This window comes from Pleuronectes platessa, chromosome 7 (genome assembly GCF_947347685.1).
Source record: "Pleuronectes platessa chromosome 7, fPlePla1.1, whole genome shotgun sequence".
NCBI classification, from domain to species: Eukaryota; Metazoa; Chordata; class Actinopteri; order Pleuronectiformes; family Pleuronectidae; genus Pleuronectes; species Pleuronectes platessa.
In genome coordinates, this window is record NC_070632.1 from 15253538 (window position 1) to 15266400 (window position 12863).

Here is a 12863-nt window from a genome sequence, read left to right on the forward strand (position 1 = left end):
AAGTGTATTGTGGACTGAGACACCCACCCCTCTCATCAGCACGGTGAATTTTCATTTTTGGGTGAACTGTCCCATTAAGAAGGGATTTCTTATCTTGACTTACAAACTGAATGAGGCTTTTCTTCACTTCCCAGTGTCACGTGTTATTTAGTGGTGTTCCTGTAACAAGTAGAAAAGTAGATCTCAGCTGCATGTGTGGAGGAAACACTTGATCCAGGTGGAGAACAGACCAGCTGACTGGGGACCAGGGGGAGGGGACTGACAGGCGGCTGGAGGAACTGCTCCACTCCGACAGACACACCACTTGAGCGGAGTGAACCTGCGACTCGAGCCGCTGCTGCCGCTGCTGAGCCCCCGGCAGCGACCGAGGCTGCTGCTCTGGAAGTACAGCGAGCTAAGCTAACTAGCAAACAGCAACAAGCTCATTATTGTCAACGCTGGGCGGTGGAATCAGACCGGAGCACTGTCACTGGTTGTGTTGTAATTTAAAAGATGTCCATATTACCGTTCACGCCTCCGATCGTGAAGCGGCTCCTGGGCTGGAAGAAAGGGGAGCAGAACGGACAGGAGGAGAAATGGTGCGAGAAGGCGGTGAAAAGTCTGGTGAAGAAGCTGAAGAAGACCGGGCAGCTGGAGGAGCTGGAGAAAACCATCACCACACAGAACGTCAACACCAAGTGCATCATCATACCCAGGTAACACACACAGCTAGCGCTAGTGGAGTTAGCCACGCTAGCGCTAATGACAGCTAGCATTAGCCGATTAGCTGGGTAGTTAGCTTGAGTAGTTTTGCGCTGGAACGAGTTCACGTTGTCTCGAAAAGGTTAGCTACCGACGTGATTGATGAGAAGAAAAAATATATATATAATTGCATTCTTTTTTTTTTCTTCGCACCGATCGTTAGCTTTAGCTGCTACAGTGCAAACAGTCCTACAGAGGAGCTAGAGCTAGCATTAGCGCTTCAATGCAAAGTTAGCCCGCTAGTTCTGCAGAACAAGCTCGTTCTGTTTGGGAAGAAGGCGACAGCCAGTGGTCATTTTGTCAGTCTGAAATACCGATGCACGAGTAAATGTCACGTTTGTGTGCGTGTTCGCCAAATGTGCTGCACAAAGACCCACGATCACACACATTGGATTGTGTTATGTCACACTCCGGCGTTAGTTGTGCAGCAGGAGGATTCCCAGAATGTCCCTGTTGTGGAGTGAATGTGATGGAGTGTCTCTGAAAGTGTCCAGGCTGCAGGTTTGTGGGACACGTTGTGCTGCACAGACAAGTGTGTCCACAGTTCACACGTGTGATGTGCTGGAGGAGAAGGGCTGACTCACAGAGGATGTTTAGTCTGGAGTGTGTGGACTGTGGCAAAGTGTTCAGCGTGGTACTCCCCGTGTTAGATACCCATCTGTCTGAAGTCAGTCTGAACACATGAGGGCAGGTTTTGTTTTCGAAGAGGTTTGAATGAGTCACAACATGGTGATGGATTGATAACTATTATACAGTTTTAATTAGTACATTCACTGGACTCCCTTTTTCAATCTTTATTAACTCAGCAAATGTCAAATCTGTATTTCCACGTGATGCCCTGGCCTGATGTGAAAAATTTAACCGTAAATAAAAGTGGATACTGTTTGCACAAAACTCAGCCAGGAACAACAAACAGAGACATAACAACATGGCGTAGACTGTATTTCTACATTGTCAACTATTTTTGGAATTGGCACAGTCACTCTCTCCCTTCTTCCTGTTTGAATATAGATTTCTGTGTCTCTCTGATCTTTGTTCTTATATGAAGTGAAACAAGCAAACACTGGCCCCGCTGGTAGGAGGCAGTGTTGAGGGAGTTCAAATAAACCCACCAGTAACTTTCTAGTTGGAGTTCATCCTTGAATTTTTTTTTTTATATACATATATTTCAGCACTTTGCTCGCATGATCAATAAAACTAGGAGTGGCGATCATAGTGTGTAGAGAAGTCAGAGCACGGGTGGAAACCTTCTCTGTTCTTGGGAATGTGCTCCAGGCTTTAGGGAGGGTGTGGGCCACTCTTTGGATTGTGGTTCAATCTCAGTGTGTCAGCGTTTCAAAGTGGTAAATGCAGGCCGGAGATGCTTGAACTTAGAGTGGACTGACGCCAACAGGAAATTATTATGGATTAATACATCTCCATTGTGGTAGCTTCAAGAGCAGATCAATTGTCTGGTCCTCTGTAGTATGTGGAGATTGTATATACCCTCACAATAAACTTAGTGTTTTTGATTTGTTTGGTGAAACATGGTACATGTGTTTATTTTGACAGACACAGCAATAGGCTCAGACTTTTTATTATTGCCTCTTATTATCTGTGGTACGCAACTTGCAGACAGAATGAAATGTTTGTTGGTTCAGAAGAAATTAATAATAACTGGAGGGCTTTTGCTTTTTAATACCTAACTAGTCAGTATAGAGGTGGCAGATAATAATGAGAGACAAAAATGACAGAAATAAATCATTCTTAACATAAATATAGGGTTAGGAGGCATGGAGGTAGTGGGCAATACACACTTATTTGCTTGTGTAACATCATCAAAAGTGTTTCTTGTTGTTGCTCCTGCAGTGAGCAGTGAAACTCCTCAACAGACAGTGGTTTCTCTCCCTCTCAGGATTTTGTTATGATAAGGTGAAGGGTTGGTGATGGGATGGCGGTGAATCACCGGCTGGAAGCTGTACAGTTGTTGTATCGTCTGTTGGATAAGAGGGTTGCCTCAGTCCAGCAGTGTGGCAGAGTGGTCATCATGTCAGAGTGACAAATCAGGGGTGACAGGACAAGGCCCAGGCCTGTCTCTCGACAGAGGCATGGCAGTGCTGACCTCAGCTGCCCCAACAAACACACCCTCGATGCAGGAGGCAGTGCTGGATCATCTCTTTTGGGGTGACCCTTGGTCCCATATTTACACCTTTCTGTTGTCTTATATGTAGTTTTGATATCCATAAAATGGTACATTTGTGGTTTAAAGTACCCAGAACCACCTTAATAAAGTCCTGTATCTCCTCTCATACACGTTTTTACTCTCTTCACTAGAGCAAGGTGTTTTGTGTCTTCTGATTGCCTGACCGTTTTCTGAGGTAACACAATGTTGCCTCCTACTGTAGTTTAGTTTAAATCACTATATATGTTTATACATATATAACAAAGTATAAACAAAAAAAACATGCTAATCTCTAAATCAAACTTCATGGTAACAGTGTCCATCTCAGTTTAGTTAAGCACCTACAAATGCTTTATCTGAATGATTTTGAGCTAGACAGAGAGTGGATCGCTTTGTTCTTCAATTCCCTGGAGGACCTAATGCTAATGTTGCCTGGAATTATCTGGTTTATTGTCAACTGAACTGTTTATTGGAAATTATAGTACTTTGCTTTAATTTAACAACATTAATAAGATATATTGCCGGTCACCTTAAAACTAGTGCCCAGCGAGCTATAACTTGTTTTCCTTGAACCCAAGTCCCCCTCTGACATACTTCACGGGAGGCCCGGCCGTGGTAAAGAATGAGAACCATATGTTTCTTGTCTGACAGTTTAACAATGAGCTGAACTGTTGGCGAGTTCAAGTGGAAAAAACCTGTCACCACTGTGGAGTCAATGTTAACCGACAGATCAAGGATCTGTTACAGCCCTTCTTTTCCCTTTTTAGTCATTTGATTTTCATGGCAACATACACATGGTCCTACACTTCAAAGGTACATAATTACTGTTAGTATGAGTTTTCATCACTTTTTGCTCACAGCTGTCTCTTTATGCAGTCACGGGTTTATAGTAGAACATCATCACGTCAGACAGCTGATGTTTCCCTGACTGGTGTTGCTGTGTGGGAAGAACTGAGGGAATGGTTGGCAGAGAAGAGCCTCTTTCACACCTATGTAAATACAGTCAATGAAAAAAAAAATGTATATTAAAGTTGTGTATTGGAAAAAATGAACTGGTCTGACGTTAGTGAAATGCTTTGGTGTTCTGCCCACCTGGTAATGTGGATTTATGTAGAACAAGGTAATAAATTGTTTTTACATTTTATCCTGTACTTCAAAGACATTGTTTCAGCATAAATTAAAGAAAAGCAACTCAAAGTGGTTCCATCTAATCCGCATGTATCATGTTTCTTTTGATGGGATCTCTCAGATCTTTAGATGGGCGTCTCCAGGTCTCCCACAGAAAAGGTCTTCCCCACGTGATCTACTGCCGCTTGTGGCGCTGGCCCGATCTGCAGTCCCACCATGAGTTGAGAGCCGTCGACCACTGTGAATTTGCCTTCCACACCAAGAAGGACGAAGTGTGCGTCAACCCCTATCACTACCAGAGGGTGGAGACGCCAAGTGAGTGCAGTTAATTGCTACGTGATCCAAATTACCGTTTTCAAAATAACACTTTTGACAGAGGTCTACAGAAACAAGCTTGTCTTTTTTAATGAATTTATCTGTGTGTGTGTGTATGTGTAGTTTTGCCTCCTGTCCTTGTACCACGGCATACAGACATCCCCGCAGTGTTCCCACCACTGGATGACTACAGTCCATCTATTCCTGAGAACACCAACTTTCCCGCTGGCATTGAGCCCCGGAGTAACTATATTCCTGGTGAGAAAAACTAAGCCTCTCATTCTGAAGGCAGAAAACAACTTTAAATATTATCATTGATTGATTTTGTCCTTTTTATTCTCTACCAAAAAATATAGTATTCATCAAGTCTGCTAATGCTTTTCACAGAAACTCCCCCCCCTGGGTATCTAAGTGAGGATGGAGAGACCAATGATCACCAGCTCAACCACAGCATGGAAACCAGTGAGACACAATTCCACTTCATACTGTTCTAATTATGCCTCATTAAGATCATGACCCAGTCCTGTATTCCTGCTCTATTTCAGGTTCACCCAGCATGTCTCCCAATCCTGTGTCACCCGCAAACAGTACTCTTGGTAAGCAAAGGCAGTGAGCTTCACTTACAGAGCATAAAATTCATTATGTGCAGTCATAAGTTCAACTGAAATCACATCCATTCATCCTCTCTGCTGTGTAAAGTAGTGTGGTTATAACATGTCTTGGGTTTTTTAACGAGATGAATTTTCAACAAAGATATATAACCCAGGCATAAACAAAACATTAAAGGCAAATATTATTGATAATGTTAATTAATTCATTGTCATATGTGAGATCAGATTTTCTATATATTGACTATTTTATATATATCATGTCTGTCAAATCAACGTTACCTATTGGTTGAATAACAGTTATTGATATCTCTAGGGCCAACAGTGGTCTGGAGTGTTCTTTCATGATAGGGTGATCAAACGCTTCTCTTGAAGTAAACCAACATCTTTTAGCGAGTGTTTATGTGGGTGAGGGACAGACCAGTAATATACAGGAGACGTGGACTCCTTCTGTGAGGGCCTCGGGGCAGTAACAGAGAAAGTATGGTATGAATGGAGTCTTTGTCCAGGTCCGTCCTCATCTGTGGAAAGGCCAACTACAGACAGTTAGTGATAATGCAATAACAGTAACATCCTGTTGCCTGGTTATTTTATCCATGTTCAAAGCCACAGGCAGGTCACTGTTTAAAAAAAATATACACGCGTGTCATGTCTTAGCCCTTCCTGACTGGGGCCGTGAGGGTCGTGGGAAAGAATCATTGAAGAGAAATCAAAGGGAACTTTATCAGCAGTGTACATCTTCCCAGTCAAATGGTTGTTTGACCACAAAGCACTTTACCTGTTCCCATGAAGAGTTTTTTTCATGGCTCCTACTGAAGCTTGCTTTGTACATTTATCTCTCTCTCTCCCCTCTCACCCGCTGTTCACACAGACTTACAACCCGTGACGTACTGTGAATCTGCCTTCTGGTGTTCCATCTCCTACTACGAGCTGAACCAGCGTGTAGGAGAAACCTTCCATGCCTCCCAGCCCTCCCTCACAGTAGATGGATTCACAGACCCCTCCAACTCGGAGCGCTTCTGTCTGGGCTTGTTGTCCAACGTCAACCGCAACTCAGCAGTAGAGCTCACACGCAGACACATAGGTGGCCATTTGATTTCAAACGAGTATAGCATAAGATTTGATCAAATCTGCATTTTAAATCTGCACTTGACATAATCAGGTGGTTTCTGAGCTACAATCTTTGCTCCTCCCCTTCCAGGGCGGGGCGTGAGGCTGTACTACATCGGGGGCGAGGTGTTTGCAGAGTGTCTCAGTGACAGTGCCATCTTTGTCCAGAGCCCCAACTGCAACCAGCGCTACAGCTGGCATCCGGCCACTGTCTGCAAAATCCCTCCAGGTTAGTAGGAGAAGATGTGTACAAACCCGTGACGTGACCAGAGCATAAATCAGTTCTTATGACCCTGTGACCCGAAGATCCACGTGCTTCTCAGTGCTAATGACCCTAATAATGAATCTTTTGTCTGTCAGGCTGCAACCTGAAGATCTTCAACAACCAGGAGTTTGCTGCGCTGCTCGCACAGTCCGTCAATCAGGGCTTCGAGGCTGTCTACCAGCTCACAAGGATGTGCACCATTCGCATGAGTTTTGTCAAAGGTTGGGGAGCTGAGTACAGGTAAATAAAATATCTATACAAAATTAAGCTGCTGAATAATGGATATCTATAATTATATTTGTTACATCTAATTATTTTTAAGGTATCTTTATTGAACAATTATTGTTATTTATTTATGTTATTTACTTAATGACAAACTTGTACTGCGGACAATGGTAGCATAACACTTCAGGACTCAGAAGTTTGATTAAGCTGAACACTCAAACTTAATAAGAAAACATGCGAGGGCTTGATAGGTATGATCAGGGTATAAAAAGAAGGATGAGGGGGGGGGGCTTCCTCACAGACGGTTGCAGACTTGTAAATGAAAAAGAGGGTGATGGGGGAGGGTGCAGCTGTGAGTGTGTAAGAGAGGGATGAGTAACGGTGGAAGAATGCAGCAGGCATGCAGTGATATGGGGGACATGGGAAGGGTGAACTCATTTCAGACAACCTTTGCGAGGGGACTCCCACTGGACTATGAGGAGTGGGGGTTCAATTTGTGGCACCAAACACCTCGGAGAAAAACAGCTCTGGTAGAAACTTGAATGAATTAGAAGAGCCGGTAGATTTGGCTTCACGGTTTGTGCGAATTCAACTTAAAAAAGTGGACTGTATCTTTGCATTGACTGCATTGATGTTATATGAAGACTGAGATGACTCGTAGTCATTTGAATTTGTATGGTACCATGAGTTGAAGCTTGAAAACAAACCACATTACCTCTCCTCATCTTCCCTGCAGGCGGCAGACGGTGACCAGCACCCCCTGTTGGATAGAGCTGCATCTCAACGGTCCTTTGCAGTGGCTGGACAAGGTCCTCACACAGATGGGCTCTCCCAGCATCCACTGCTCCAGTGTGTCATAGGAGTGGCCCCCTGTCCCCCAACTCACTTAAAAACAAACCACATAGGCAAACTCAAGTATCCTTCACTGACGATAATGAAAGAGACGCCATTCTTCAAATATCTCACCTCCCTTGTCTAGAACCTTTCACCGCACATGTACAGCATAGCACTTTCCTTAGAACCATCTAGTGTTTCCATTGAGCCACGACATTGTTTTGATTTCATGTGTTCAACAGGGAACCAGGGTATTTGCTGTAGGATTCAAAAGAATACCCTAATTTTACTCATTGTTCATTAAGAAATAATGTGTGTGCTTGGTCAATCTTTTATACAGGGGATTGAAATGTCATCATCTACATGTTTCATTTTTGATTCTATGAATTAGCTGAAATTGAGAACAAGCTGCCATGACTGGTGTCAGAACCACTTGTGTTAACACTGAATCAGGAGGATTATTTATCAAAATGCTTTAACTTGAAAAAAGTTATTCTGTTTAGGGACTAAATAGAATATATATAATTAATATTTTAAGTACAAGGTACTTTGCCCATATTGATTTATCTGTATTAATGAAAACATTAATTATTGGAATGATAATTTAATTGGTATTTTATCTATTTTTAACAAAATATAGACATTAGCACCATTGTTTCTTGATGAGAACCCTTGTATGAAAACTATTTTGCTCAGTGAAAGAGACATTTTATAAGTTATTTTTGCATATTGTCCTGCATGGGAATATATTTTTATTATTGCCTCGATATAATTGTACATAGATATTTATAGCTTGTGATTTCTTGTGGTCATGCGTTGCTTGAAGCTGTGGACCTGACTGACCTCTGGCATGAGTAGATTCACAAACACAAGACTTTTGAATGACCCAAAAACTTAGCCGCCTTTAACGCAGGCTTTTCTAACACAAAGGATTACTGTACCAGCTCTTACTGTTGTTTCTTAATGACACAAAGTAAGAGTGATCATAGTGGACTGAATGCATTTAGGTGTGAGTTCAGTGTGAACAGTACTTAGTAGCATGAACCGTGGCTGTGGTTCTTCCACGCTGGTTTTTTAACCTTCCGTTAGCAACTAGTACACTATGCTCCTTGTGAGTAAATGATGCACTTCAAGTTTAATGTGTTGATCAGTGTAAAGCTTTAGTTCCAGTGGTAATTTAACTTGTCCAGTAAATACTGTATATTACATGTACATTGCTACAGTATAAGGCATGTCATATGCTCGCTGTCATTGTCTATGAAGCCACCGAGCTAGCCCTGCATTTACTTACAGTGCATAAGACTGGGACACCGTGTTATCCATTAAAAACGTTACATGGTGCTAAACTGAAATACTTTGTACTGCAATGCATTAGGTAGTTGCTAGATCCGTATCAGTACTTCTGTTCCTTGATGTTTGCAGTTGGTGGTTTTCTGTTCGAAGTCTTATGTACATGTTTATTTCATGTAGTCTAATATTTGTTGTCAATTGACGATTGTTTTGTTATCTGTGAAAATTTAATAAATTGCAACTGGGTAAAAAAATTGAATTAAAAGCAAATGGCTTGCTGATTCAGTGACTGGGGAAACAACATCCACACATTAATTTAAATCCAATATCACTTTACTGTAATGAATGCTACCGTCGGAGAAACTAAGATTCAGCCCTTGAGGCTTTTTGGAGTCATCTTGTTGGAAAGTGTGATGTGTCAATCATTCTTGCTTCTCCAGGTACTCACATCTTGCAACAATATTTACCTTTGCCAGGGTTGTTTTCATTGATCATATACAAACTACTGGATGAATAACCATGGAACTTTGTGGAAAGATGCTTCATGGGTCAGGAGAGAAGCCTTTAAGTTTTGGTGCGTATCCAGGATCTTTTCCACTTTCTTAAACAGTGCGAGTTAGGGCGTATTTCAACATTTATATTGAGTGTGTGTAATCTGGTGCAGAGCCAAATCAAAATCTAGTTAATTTAAATGTGGTTTTATAAGTGGACTGTTAGGATTTAAGACCTGTATGTGCTCTACTGAGTGCCATTGTAGTTCTTCATAAGATTGACTTGAGCTGTATGCACTTTTGTAGTATGCTAGTCTTGTCTTCACAATAAATGAGCCACACACCCACTAAAGAGCACAAACAAAATTAAAATCACAAGTCTTTATGTTGAGTCAACAGAATGTGCATTACCACTCTTCTAAGGCACATTATGTCACTTCAAAATATATGTGACAACTGCACCCAAAGAACAAATACATAAATCAAAGCCCACATACTTTAATTTGATGTTTTTTTCCCCCTATGTAACACCATCATGTGTTCACGTTCAACTCAGGGCTTAAGATAAAGTGACAGGACCCAGGAAATATGACTGAGGGTCGTGGCCACTCACTGGCTTTGTCTCCCTATTATCAATTTCCATCTGCTTCTCACTTTTACACCAGTAATGAAATCATTTCATTTGAGTAATCCAAGGGTTCTAAACATGACTATGCCTACAGTACCATCTGTAAGCATCTCCACTTTCCAAGTGCAAGAAGCAGGTGAAAGGACGCTGGATCATGTGGAAGTCCCAAGAAAGGAGGAGGATCTGGAGATTAGTCTCTGGAAGCTTCTTTTTTTTTTTTAGCTTTCCTCACCCGATGACGATCCATCTATCTCATCTCCACCGATGGCCGTCCAAAACGCTTTTGCCACCTGCGAATAAAATTTAGTGTAATATAAATTAAATTTTGCATTCACACGTTTGCTTACACAATTTGATTGAGTTGATTAAGGATTTCGACAGAAATGTTGCCAAGTGGTAAATGTTTAACATTGAATGAGTGGTTTGCACGACAGCGTATTAGGCTGTGTTGTAGGTTAAAAAAAATGATTATAGAGGCAAGCAAGTGTGTCCTACACAAAGTTAATTATCAGTTTGTAACACACTCATCCAAACAATTCTATGGTAATACCATAACATTATTTTGAAACATTCAGTATATCTAAACATGCATCTACAATAAAACACTAGAAGAATGATCATGCTTGATGTTTTGTGGGGAGCATGTTGCACAGTGTCTCACCTTCTCTGCATGAACCTTCCTCTGCTCATGAGGTAACGAAGAAGCTTTATCTGTAGGTTGAAATTCACAGAGCAAGTCAACATGAATGGCATCAGCTGTGCAAACATTTGATCTCCATGTAAACAATGAAATATATATCTCTACACTTTTTGATTGTATGTTTTAAAAGTAAAAACACAGGCTATGAAACGTTTCTCGACAATATTGCGTGTTTGTTTTTCATTCTCCCGTTACCTTTCATCTCTTTTAATTTGGTAAAGAGACGTTCAAAGTTATCCACATCTGCATCTCCAGATGTCAGATTAGCGAGTTCCTGAATGTCCAAATCAGTCAATTCGTCTGAGAAAATCAACACAAGTGAAAATGATCAAGATATTCACATTTGGGAAAAAAACATTAAATTAAATGTGACAGCAGGATTACCAAAAGGTTTTGAGGAAGAAAATAAGTAAATGTTGAAAACAGATTCCATCCTGAGCCATTCACTTACCGACTACTGTCTGCCCTTGTGTGACTGTGCCTGTGCTCCTCTCTTCTGTATGGTTGGCCTCAGTAACTACTGTGCCCTCTTCTGGCAAGCTGGAGGACTGTCACAGATAAGAGGTTAGGATGCCTGCTTGAAAGCTGACAGATTACAACATTTAAGTGGAAATGAATGTATTTATGTATCAAGTGAGTGAGGACAGATTAAAGAGGATTACAAAGGGGAACTTCAATCAAAATAAATTTAAATGGTTAAAGAGAAAAGCTCCTCACTGCTGTATCTTGGCAGGTGCGTGGGTTGTTGTGTCTGGAGGCAACCAAACTGCTCATCAGACCAAACCCCTGGTTGTGCTCTGTTAGACAGAGAGATCAACTGTTACACGCGATACAAAAAGCATACACAGTTAAACTGAATAGTAAGATGACATGACCGAACCCGTCTATCATTTCAAAATCTATGTCTGAACCCAGCCCCAGCCCGTCAGAACCCATCTCGATCCGACAAGCTTAAGTCGGTTATCCACACTCTACTGGGGACTTAATCTCACCATCCTTCATCTCCATACTGGACCACACGTTTGCATTGAGAGCTTGAACAATTCTCTTCACTCCAGTTGATTCTGGAAAGTCATCTGATGAAAGAAACAAAGACCGTGTAAATGTCAACATCAACATTTTTTACAAACCACGATGAATGAAAACATGTCTACATCGTCATTAGCGGTTTTCAGACATGCACTGAACTCTGATTCTGCAGACACCCTCCAGAGGTAATTTCTGAAAATGGCGTTTGTGATTTTTGCTCACCATCTTCATCCGGCAGCTCCTGTGGATTGAGCTCCACCAGCTCAAAGGCATGAGCCAAACACCACTGCTGTGCTTCATGTTTGCTGACCCCTGCAATATGAATATCACTTTTAATGCCATATAACAACCTGAAATTGTGCATTCTGGTGCCCTCTTGTAATCACAAGTCACCACAAAGTGCTGCAGAACGAACCTGTTTCACAAACTCTGTCACACACCAGGATGAGCACTTCCGGATTAAGATCCTCCACGACTGATATCCAGGGATGGAGTTTTTCCAAACCATCCTTCTGTAAACACAATGCAGACACGATACACATTAGATTTCAGTCAATTTACTTCCTATATATTAAAAACAAGACCTAATATTTAGGTCACGTACCGCTTTACTGTCAAAATAAGCGATGAAAGCCTGGGTGGACTGGGCGATCTCTGATGACATCTGGAAAGTGCTGGGCACGACACATAGCCTGACGTCTGCTGTGTAATATTTGTTGTTGATTTCCCACGGATACCAGGTCACCGTGTCCTCTCGCTTGGTCGGCTCCGGTAGAGCCTTCGAGCTGAGGATCTCTGAGGAAAACACACATTTCTTCTATCAAATGACCCAAAACAACAAGAGACGCTAGGTCCGGCTGCGCTGCTAAACATGCTAGCTGCAGAAACGAGGTTTACTTAACCTCGTTTAAAAGCCTTAGCATCGCCACTTGCACAAGAGTTACTGACTTGACCCACTAGCTTGACAACCCCAGGCAAACGAGATAATAACCTGTATTACTAGTGCCATGCAAGCTAGGCGCGTTAGCTTTGTTTGACGTTAGCCTCTCTGACCAAATCCTACATGTCCATGCTAAACGTACGTGTTATCAGCTCCTCCTCTTTGAACCCACTGTCACAGCTGGTGAGGAGCACGCAGGGAACGGTCATCTCCGTGGTTTCCTCCGTGTCCGACATTTTAAAAAGATATGTGAAGACGAGCTTCTCCCCCTGGTGTTAGCTTAGCGCTACGTTAGCTCAACTTTGACAACCTTTCAACTCTGACCGAGCCGCTGCGCCGGTCACTTCCGGTGCAGCATTTCACAGATCTCAGTTGTATTTAAAAAACTATTTTCAATC

At 42.0% G+C, this 12863-nt stretch overlaps 2 protein-coding genes across 2 annotated transcripts; one reads left to right on the plus strand and one right to left on the minus strand.

The window, feature by feature from the left end:
* The first annotated feature begins 278 nt into the window (after positions 1-278).
* On the plus strand, positions 279-8947 carry smad3b (SMAD family member 3b). Its single transcript, XM_053427084.1, has 9 exons — positions 279-695; positions 4152-4345; positions 4469-4603; positions 4733-4807; positions 4891-4941; positions 5825-6037; positions 6155-6292; positions 6424-6568; positions 7290-8947. The coding sequence occupies exons 1-9, from the start codon at positions 493-495 to the stop codon at positions 7411-7413; spliced, it is 1278 nt and encodes a 425-aa protein (XP_053283059.1). The 5' UTR covers positions 279-492; the 3' UTR covers positions 7414-8947.
* A 587-nt stretch (positions 8948-9534) lies between these two features.
* On the minus strand, positions 9535-12801 carry aagab (alpha and gamma adaptin binding protein). The gene is made up of 10 exons (XM_053427085.1): positions 12608-12801; positions 12130-12320; positions 11941-12037; positions 11748-11837; positions 11489-11572; positions 11214-11293; positions 10948-11044; positions 10692-10796; positions 10458-10507; positions 9535-10086 (listed from the first exon to the last, which is right to left on the minus strand). The coding sequence occupies exons 1-10, from the start codon at positions 12699-12701 to the stop codon at positions 10015-10017; spliced, it is 960 nt and encodes a 319-aa protein (XP_053283060.1). The 5' UTR covers positions 12702-12801; the 3' UTR covers positions 9535-10014.
* Positions 12802-12863: the final 62 nt, after the last annotated feature.